The 10,667-nt window shown below is 37.8% G+C and overlaps 1 protein-coding gene across 2 annotated transcripts; it reads right to left on the reverse strand.

Annotated features, from left to right (window-relative positions):
• Positions 1 to 9,843, reverse strand: LOC113510051 (uncharacterized). 2 transcript variants are annotated; one of them, XM_052901314.1, is made up of 9 exons: positions 9,635 to 9,843; positions 8,005 to 8,061; positions 6,899 to 6,931; positions 5,924 to 6,049; positions 4,635 to 4,845; positions 3,345 to 3,452; positions 1,888 to 2,035; positions 1,290 to 1,479; positions 1 to 176 (listed from the first exon to the last, which is right to left on the reverse strand). In XM_052901314.1, the coding sequence occupies exons 1-9, from the start codon at positions 9,710 to 9,712 to the stop codon at positions 54 to 56; spliced, it is 1,074 nt and encodes a 357-aa protein (XP_052757274.1). In that variant the 5' UTR covers positions 9,713 to 9,843; the 3' UTR covers positions 1 to 53. The 2 variants fall into 2 exon arrangements, with proteins under 2 accessions (XP_052757274.1, XP_031766545.2); XM_031910685.2 differs by lacking the exon at positions 9,635 to 9,843 and adding an exon at positions 9,326 to 9,435.
• Positions 9,844 to 10,667: the final 824 nt, after the last annotated feature.

Consider the following 10,667-nt stretch of genomic DNA (forward strand, 5'->3'; position numbering starts at 1 on the left):
TAAAATTAAAAATACACAATATTATTTATTATAACATAACATATATTAATAAATCAGTTGACGACGAACTCGTTCCCGCGCTGGTTCTGGTTGTGGCGCCATTTGCACGCCCAGTTCCAGCAGGACATGCCCGCCCACGGCTCGTCCGTGTAGAACACCTGCCCGTTCTGGTACATCTAGGCGTAGATTCAATTTTAATTTATTTTTTATGTATGATGGGCTCGGCGCGGATTCGAATTTTAATTTATTTTTTATATAACTTTGAATGGCAAACAAGTCGACGGACCACCTGATGGGAAGTGGCAACCGTTGCCTATAGACATGAGCGGTACCATGGACATAACAGAGTATACTGTTTCGCCCATGATACCCCCCATGCGTTGCCATTCCTAAGGACTCATGTGTTATTCCACTGTACCCAGTAAATTCACTGCCGTATCCCACCCTTCAAACAGAAACACAGCCATGCAAACAACTGCTTCACGGTAGAAACACGAACGGGACAGAGTTTTAATTTTTAACGGCTTACATTTTTAAGTTTAAAATGAGTAACTATATAAGTCCAAGAAGTAGGCATTATATATCTGAAAGGATATACATTGATATAGTTTGGCCCCATAGGAATTTTATTGTAGTATTTTTTTTACAACACGGGCAAATAAGCATACGACTTACCTGATGGTAAGTAACTACCGCCGCCAATGATCACCTGCAATACTGGAAGTTGATTCCAAAGAGTGGTTGTGCGTGGAAGAAAGTGCCTTGAAAAACGCACGCTGGAAGGCCGCCACTCGTCCAGATGGTTGGGATGGAACTTTAACTTGTGGCGGGTTGTACGGCGGTGAAAATCAGCAGAGCAGGTATCAATCCGAACAATTCCTCAGAGCACTCCCCGTGATAAATACGGTAGAAAATGCACAGAGATGCAACATATCTACTAGAGGGAGACCATAACTACCAGGAGACTTTGTACAAAAGTCGATTGCTTGGGTATCTCTGTCCCATTCGTGTTTCAACCGTGAAGCAGCTGTTTGCATGGCTGTGTTTCGGTTTGAAGGGTGGGATATGGCGTGAATTTACACGGTACAGAGAAATAACACCTGACTCCTCAGGAATGGCAACGCATGGGGGTTATCATTGGCGAAACAGTATACTCTGTTATGTCCATGGTGCTGCTCATGTCTACAGGCGACGGTTACCACTTTCCATCAGGTGGGCCGTCAGCTTGTTTGCCATTCTAAGTTGTATAAAAAAAAATCTCTACGCAGTTTCAGTTTTACGATACTTACAAACGACAAATCCGAGCTCTTGTATGTGACGCCGTCGTAGCCGAAACGGAATATGAAGTTCATAGAGAAGATGGAGAAGATGCAGCGCACGTCGGTGGTGGCGGGTATGAAGTAGCGGTAGGGCCCGCACCAGTACGACACCTTCGGCTCGTACTCCACCGACTCGGGGAACTCCTCGCGGGGGTTAATTCTGCAAATACATTATATATAATATTACATGATCATATATTTGTTAATACATATATCCCTTTCAGACCTGAACGATACGGGCGTGAGTTGTAACTTTAAAAAATTCTAAAACCGCGCGCAATTCATTTTTACGCACGAAGCTGAAATAACATGATAGTGAGATTCTAAACCGGCCAATAAGAAATCGTTTTAGCGGTTAGGTGGTGCAGTAGTCTCGTGCGTGCCGGCAAGATGGCTTGGCTCCAAAACACGAAACTATATTTAATTAAAAAAAATCTTGGGTCTGAAAGGATATATATATATATATATATATATATATATATATATATATATATATATATATATATATATATATTTTGTACAAAGTCTCCCTCTGGTTGATATGATTGTATAAAATTAATTGATATACTTGTATATGCACTGCGCGTCGCTCCAGTTATCATCAGAATGGCAATACAGCCCTTGGCTGGGGTCCTTCGCCTGGAACTGTTCGCCGTGTGGACCTACGTATGTTGCCTCCGAGTGGCGGTGGTAGAAACCGGTGAAGGCGAATGCACCTATCAAGGTAAGAAGGGGGGAAAGAATTGTTAGTAATGCGGACTATCAGTCCCATTGCTAGCAATATACCCTGTCAAGTCGACCTCCAAGTGGTCCATGGAAACCATCATACTAAATTCCAGGTATATTCACCACAGTGGACTAAGCGATCTACCTTTTCATCCTCACCTCACTGGTACTGCTCATGTCTACAGGCGACGGGTACCACTTTTCATCAGATGGGCTTTTTTTTAATGGATGATAATGGAATGGTAATCCCACCTGTGCTAACGGTATTTACTGGTGAAGTACCATTGAGGGATGATAGGTGAGGATGAAAAAGCAGGTCAGTTAGCCCATCGTGATAAATACACCTGGAATTCAGCAAGATGGTTTCCAGGGGGACCACGTGGAGGTCGACCTGACGGGGTATATTGCTAGCAATGGGACTGGTAGTTCGCATTACTAACAATCCCTCTCCCCCCCGTCATCAAGTGGGCTGTCAGCTTGCTTGCCATTCTAAGTTGCATAAAAAAACCTAACATCCGTCACTGGTGCCCCGCCATTAGCGCCGGTGGGGTTAACATTTAACAATAACCAGTTTCAATCAGGTGACCTCTAATGTTTAATTCCATGTGAAAAAAATATTTACTTAAAACGTGTGTACGTATTATTATAGTATTTAAAATAACGACCTAAGTTTCTTGCCTCCAGTCACACTGTCTATAATTACACCTCTCCATCCAAAGGTTGAATGGAAGAGATCGCTCTTAGCGACAAGGCTGCCTTTTTGTTTTTTTTTATACAACTTAAAATGGTAAACAAGCTGACGGCCCACCTGATGGATAGTGGTAACCGTCGCCTATAAACATGAGCAGTACCATGGACATAACAGAGTATACTGTTGTTCTCTCACTGTGATCATTTCTTGTAATTGTTTGTATTTATAATAATTTTACTATTGTAATTTCATGGAGGAAACAATAAAGAGTAGTGTAGGTTAGATTTACATAAAAGGAATGCATATTGTATGGCTATTAAAGTTTACAATCGTCTACCAAATTACATTAGAGAAATAACAGCTCATACAGTGTTCAAACAGACACTTAGGAATTGGTTGTTATGTAGTAATTTTTATACCATTAATGAATATTTTATTAAAAAAAAAACAGATGTACTTGACAGTCTATATTGGAGATGTAATTAACACTATGTTTTCTTTTCTATTTACTGTAATAAATTATGTGTGTGTTAAATAGTCTAATCTGTCATCTAAAACCACCTACATTCTAGCTAAATAAATTAATTTCATTTCATCTATCTATCTACCTCGGAATGTATAGCAATGTGGTTTCCGCTCGCTGGCCAGTATCATCTGGGCATCTTCTTGGTTGTGCGCAGACACTACGTAGTACGACGTGCCCAGACATTTGAATTCTGAAATATCAAGTTTTTAATCATTATCAGCCTTTTAACTCTCCACTGCTGAATTGGAGGATTTTAGCCAGTAATATAAGTTATATTAGTTAGTTATATTAGTAGTATAAGTTAGCCAGTAATTGCCACGCTTGGCAGATAAATTGATAACCACAGTCAGGCTTTAGAGATGTTTTAAGAGAGACGTTGCTGTTCATCCCTCGCCCTCCCTTAGTAGGTTCTTCCGACACCCACGGGAAAGTAAGGGGTGGCCCATTGCCGGGACCACACAGCCATACCAGTTTTTAAATATTATCAGCCGTTTCTTTACTTCCACAAGTGGCAGACTAAGTCATTTACATTCGTCGACTAACTGCACACACCCATGAGATTATGGCGGAATGGGTTTGTAAGTAATGAGGATTAGCCACTTGACTATTACATCATTACACTTGACCATAGTCACCAGTCTAGTCCAGCAATATACTTTATTAGGAACCTCCACGTAGTTCCCTCTGGAAACCGTGATAAACTCTTGTTGAACCCTTTAGGATGGGCTTACTTATTTGCTTACGGCTGCACCTTTTTATCCCTCTTTGGCGTCCCGTCAACATGTAGCGATAGCTCAAGCGGTGTTACCATTCCATAGAAAAGGACCCATGAGGTCATTGTTCCATCAACACGTGTCTAGAACTTCACTGATGAGCCTTTGTTCCCCATCGGTTAGTGGTTCCTCTAACTGCATGCTTGACCGAGAAATTTTATTAGGAAACCCGCAAAAGACTACTGTTTCAACCAGGTAATATCAGCAGAAGGCAATTGTTAGTTATGGGGTATAGAAGTCTAATTACCAGCCATATACCCCATATATAAAATCAGGTGGGCCATATGCTTGTTTGTTACCATAGTGATATAAAAAAAATCAGGTCGACGTCGTTGCAGTTTTTCCTGGAAATCATCGTAGCTAAGTCTTAGTGAATTCGTCGTTATGGGTTAACTGGCCTAACTTGATCCTCACTTATCATACCCCACTGGTACCCCGCCTGTGTATACCGATAGCGCAGGCGGGTTTACCATTCCATTATCACCTATTAAAAACAAAATCTTTTTGTAATATGGATAAAACCATATTATGCCGACCCCAAATGATTGGGATAAGGGTAGGAAAATGATGATGATATCACCTATTAAAAAAAAACTGACCTGGACTAGTATAAAGCCCGAAAGGTATCTTCGCCTGGGTGGACCTGATCTTGGCCTCGGACGTGTCCATCTTCTTGTTCAGCTTGAGCAGCACCATAGACATGAGTGCCGTGTCGGTGGCAAAAAGCAATCGTTTCAAATCTTTGATGTGGTTGTCTATGAACGCGAATAGTTTCTTTTGCGCGTTTTCCAGGATCTCACGCCGTTCTGTCTGTTATTAGGAATTTTTTATTGTACTCGGAATGGAAAACAGGCTAATGGTAAACCTAATAGAAAAGAAAGAAAGGAATAACAGTAGAATCTCGATTGTCAGAACATTGTTTATCCCAATATTCGATTATCCTCTCTACCTCTGTCCACCCCGTGTTTTTGCCGTAAAGCAGTTGTGCGTGTTGTGTTTCGATTTGAAGGGTGGGATATGGTAGTGAAATTACAAGGTATAGAGTCACCATAGTTTTTTTTATACCACTGAGGTGGCAAACAAGCATACGGCCCACCTGATGGTAAGTGGTTACCGTAGCCTATGAACACCTGCAATACCAGAGGTATTACGCGTGCGTTGCCGATCCTGAAGAAACCTCTTTACCCCCCTTTTGAAAAACCCCATGCTGTAGTCTCTTGGGAAAACCTCGGCAGGGAGCTCATTCCACAACCTGAATGTTCGTAGGAGGAAACATCTTTGAAACCGCGCAGTACGCGACCATTGAGGCTGTAAGACATGAGGATGAATTCCCTGTCGATGGCGAGCCGTACGATGGTAGAATCGTTACACCAATCCTCACGGACGACAACGCATGAAGAAGTATCATAATTGGCTAAAGTGATCAACTTTAAGCAAAGGGAAATTGTGTAATTACGATGTAAACAGAAAACACCATGGTGCTCGGGAATGGCGAATGGAATGGAATCAATGCATGAGAGATACTATGCGCGTCTCAGTATATTCTGTAATATTTTAGTGCTATTTATATCTATAGGAGATAGTTACCACTTCCCATCAGGTAACCCGTCAGCTTATTTGCCATTATTAGTATAATATCAATGTTTCAGAGATGCTTTCTCCCACAAACGCTCAGATTATGGAATGAGTTCTCTGTCGAGGTTTTTCCAAGAGTCTGTAGCATGGGGTTTTTCAAAAAAGGAATAAAGAGGTTACTTCAAAGACGGACACAAGTACGTAATGCCTCTAGTGTTGCAGGTGTTCATAGGCTACGGGAACCGCTTACCATCAGGTGGGCCGCGTGCTTGTTTACTATCTCAGTGGTATACAACATCATAAAAAAAAATACCGGATTGTGTGGCTCCTTCATGCGTCCGTTCATGTAGCTGTAGTATTCTTGAAGTTTCTCGAATTTCTCGTCCGCGTAGCTGTGGTGAGGGTCGATGACCTTGCTGCTCGGCATATTATATGGTTTCTGGGACCAAAGTAAGACGGATGTGACGTCACTTGTGCAAAATGTATAAAAAACATCTATTAAGAGAGTGTGTTTCATATATTTTTTTAATTTAATTTTCGAATCATTTTAATAAAGTAAACTGTAATAAATAGTATCTACTTGATTTTTAACTAAAACGTTGTATAATTTTTTTTATGCAATTTAAACTAAAAGAATCATATCATCTGCTTTTTTTTATACAACTTAGAATGGCAAACAAGCTGACGGCCCACCTGATGGAAAGTGGTAACCATCGCCTATACACATGAGCAGTACCATGGACATAACAGAGTATACTGTATCGCTTATGAAACAATTTATTCCTGAAGAGTAAGCTATTATGTCTCTGTTCCACGTAACTACACTGTCATATCCCATCCTTCAAACCGTTTTAATGCCAAAGAAACGGCTGTTCATATAATCCTGGAATGTGAAGCTGTGGTCCCTCAACGTTTAGGAATCCTCGGAACAGTGATGTCGCTCCATGCAGCCTGTGAAGATTCCAGGAAGCTTTTATGCTTCTAGGCGGAGACTGTACTAGCCACGACTCATACGCACAATGGCCCAAATGAGAGGGTTAGCGCAGAAAAGAGAGTCCAATTTATATTATACATATAGAATCTACACCAATCACCAGAAGGAAACTTTGTACAAAAGTCGTTTGCTTGGGCACCTCAGTCCCATTTGTGTTTCTACTATGGAACAGTTGTGTTTGCGTAGCTATGTTTCAGTTTGAAGGGTGGGATGAATTTACAGGGTATCATCGCTTTCCATCAGGGGAAACGTGATCAATCGCGGGACAAAATAAAGTTAATTTTTGATACTTACCGTTTCCACTGTTGGGAAAGACAGACGGGCGAGCTGTAACAATATTCGGTTAAAATTAGACAAGGGTGAATGGAATAGTTTACCCATTTCCATTCGAAATATACAATGTCTCTCGAGTTTTAAAACAAAAGCATTTTATTTAAGCAAGTTTTTTTTTATACAACTTAGAATGACAAACAAGCTGACGGCCCACCTGATGGAAAGTGGTAACCGTCGCCTATAGACATGAGCAGTACCATGGACATAACAGAGTATACTGTTTCGCCCATGATACCCCTCATGCGTTGCCATTCCTGAGGACTCAGGTGTTATTCCTCTGTACCGTGTAAATTCACGTTGTCATCTTCTTAATTTCTTTATATTTCTGGTCAGCATACTTATTTTTTTAGATATCTAAAAATTGTATAACTTTGTATTTTATGTATGTGAACATTATTTATATGTTTTTATGTATTTGTACAAGTGTTTATATGCATGTATATGTATGTATGTCTATATATATATATATAATAATGAGTAAGGATATATATTTACATTATTGCATGTATTGTATCTCCATATTTTAAACTGATAAAATTTTCATCGTGCTTCCATTCAAACTGTTTATAATTACTCCTCTTCATCCAGTCGTTGCATGGAAGTGATCGCTTTTAGCGATAAGGTCGTCCATTGTTTTCTCAGTGTAATATTTTCTTGTAATTGTTTGTATCTATAATAAGTTTACTATTGTAATCTTATGGAGGAAACAATAAAGAGCATCTATCTATCTATCGAAAACCCAATTATAATAAAACGTTTTATTCTTTTAAAATATAATTGATTAATATTATTCTTAAAGTAATTAATTCCCCCTTGTGCCACCTACCCATTTCTATCTGTTCTCCTTTAACCAAAGGTTGTCTGTAAGAGATTGCCCTCGCGATAAGACCGCCTCTTGTATATAATTTAATCTGAAACTGTATGCTACTGTATTTCACTTGATTTTTTCTAAATTGTCATTGTATATTTTTATGTTTTTGGTGCAATAAAGAGTTTATTAAATAAATATTTGTATAGTAGAGTTTATTAAATAAATGTTTATTAAATAAATATTTAAATAAATATACCAATTGAAAAGACGACACATCGCTGCTGGGCGTCGTCCGATGAATTGACAGTACGAACTGCAAAGAAAAAAGAAATTGTGATTTTTAGGATGGCAAACAAGGTTTTTTTTACAACTTAGAATGGCAAACAAGCTGACGGCCCACCTGATAGAAAGTGGTAACCGTCGCCTATAGACATGAGCAGTACCATGGACATAACAGAGTATACTTTTTCGCCCATGATACCCCCCATGCTTTGCCATTCCTGAAGACTCGGGTGTTATTCCTCTGTACCCAGTAAATTCACGCCATATCCCACCCTTCAAACCGAAACACAGCTGCTTCACGGTTGAAACACGAATGGGATAGAGGTACCCAAGCAATCGACTTTTGTACAAAGTCTCCCTCTGGTTGATTACTTGCTAGCAATTAGATTCCATTACTAACAACTTTCCCCTCTGACAACTGCAGTTTGGTTTTGGTGATGTTTTAACAGCTGCTACCCATTCCTCGACCATTTAGTTCTCTCAGTCGGCTCTTACGACACCTACGGGAAAGGAAGGGGTGGCCCATGCTATGCCAGAACTAAACATCTATACCTACTCCTTACGCGATGTCATTCCTCTTGGAGATCTGAACTGCAGGTTTTTTTTTTGAGGGAACACGACAAGGGTTTACGAAATAAGATCGATTTATTGGAAACACAAGATATGTACGTACGGACGGAGGATCTTTTTTTTTTAATCGGTGAAAATGGTTTGGTAACCCCGCCTACGCTAATGGGATACGCTGGCGGAGCACCAGTGAAGGGTGATAGATGAGAATGAAAACAGGCCAGTTAGCCCATCATGATGAATTCATCAGGAATTAACCATGATAGTTTCCAGGGAGGACCGCGAGGAGGTCGACCTGGTTGGGTATATTGCTAGCAATGGGATTCTCAGTCTCCATTACTAACAATCCCTTTCCCCCCACGGACGAAGGGTCATCTACATCCCCGATATACCAGAGGGAGACTTTGTACAAAAGTTATTTGTTTGAGTACTTCTGTCCCATTCGTGTTTCTACCGTAAAACATTTGTTCAAACTCATTTAAAAGCATGTTCGTAACGAATAAATTAAATATGTATGCTGGTATGGAAACACGGTGTGTTTAGGAAGGTAATATAATTATAAATATGTATATATAGCAGACAATAGAGAAAGATGCGAACCAAAAAATATGACAATATATGTCACAAAAAAACACTTTTTTTTTTAATAAAATTTAATAGGAAACCAAAGAGGTGATTAGTGCACAATGAGTAAATATTTAAAAATATAAATTTTTTAAATAACTCACAATAGTATATATTAAATATATGTTTAAATTGTCCATTGGAGCTTTAATCAACACTGCGGTTGTATTACATACCGTTTACACTACTTCAATTAGTGGCCAATTACGGAACAATTCAAAATAATTGGATAAAAATAATTGGTCCATAAAATTTTATGTACCTACCTAACCTAGCAGTTCAGAGTTGTGACATTTTACGTTTAAAAAAATTAAAGCTATTTTTATAAGATTATTTTTACGATAAGTATACAAAATAAAAAAAAAATAGTACCAGTAAATTAGCGATTATATGTTTAAATGTCAGCGAATTACCTTAATTTCCTTTTCTGATCGTAATAATTTGGTAGATCTATCTAAACTGTTACAATTTATAGATTTACTTTCTACCATGTCGACGGTACAATTTTTATAAACTATAAATGTATATAAACTATAGATTTTTGATATACCTATAGCGAAAAGTAATTCACAGATTGCTTTTCCTTCTTTTCCCACTCGTAAATTCACCCACAGAAATATATTTACCATAGTTTTTTTTTTTTCTAATTATTAAGCTTTGACTAGAAGCCATCAGTCCAGAAATATGCTAAGAACGGTTAGAAAAAAAGTAGGTATTAGCATAGATAAAGAAACAATGTGATTCATCAATAGACCTTATTATTAATTAACCCTTAATAACATCACAAAAAAATATTGTGATAAATTAATGTTATTTGATTTGATTTTCTATATGTAAGTGAGTGGCATATTGGACAACAATAGCCAATTACAAAACAAAAAAAAAAAAAACTAAATTACTGGCACAAACACATTAAAAATATTTTGATATCTAGTCATATAATATGTTGAAAAACATATTTGAATTTTTTAATGTGTTTATGGCTTATTTCTAAACAAAAATAGCCAGTCATACTAATGGTATTCAAATAAAATAATAATAAATTATAATAATTAAAATAACATTTATTATTATTATTGTTAAATCTTAGATGTACGATTTAATAATAAATTTATTATTGGATGTAATATGAAATCTCTGCTAGTAATACTGGCCTTTTTATATTAAAAAAATATGAATAATCATACAATAAAAAAAAAAAAATAAGAATACTTTTTTAGTATAATAAAAGGCTATAGTAAAATATTCTGACGTATTTGTGCCAGTAATAAGTTCATTTTAAACTACTAATAAAACTTTTTTTTTTCCACTTAATCACGATTCCGACACTTCATGTAAAATCTATATGAAATTATGTTTCTTACAAACCTATACCCATTGAGCAAATAATCACTACGTTATATCTATACCTTTCTAAAATTATTTGTGTTAAGTACCTATCAATGC

Source organism: Galleria mellonella, unplaced genomic scaffold, assembly GCF_026898425.1.
Source record: "Galleria mellonella isolate WM207_F2 unplaced genomic scaffold, CSIRO_AGI_GalMel_v1 utg778, whole genome shotgun sequence".
NCBI lineage: Eukaryota > Metazoa > Arthropoda > Insecta > Lepidoptera > Pyralidae > Galleria > Galleria mellonella.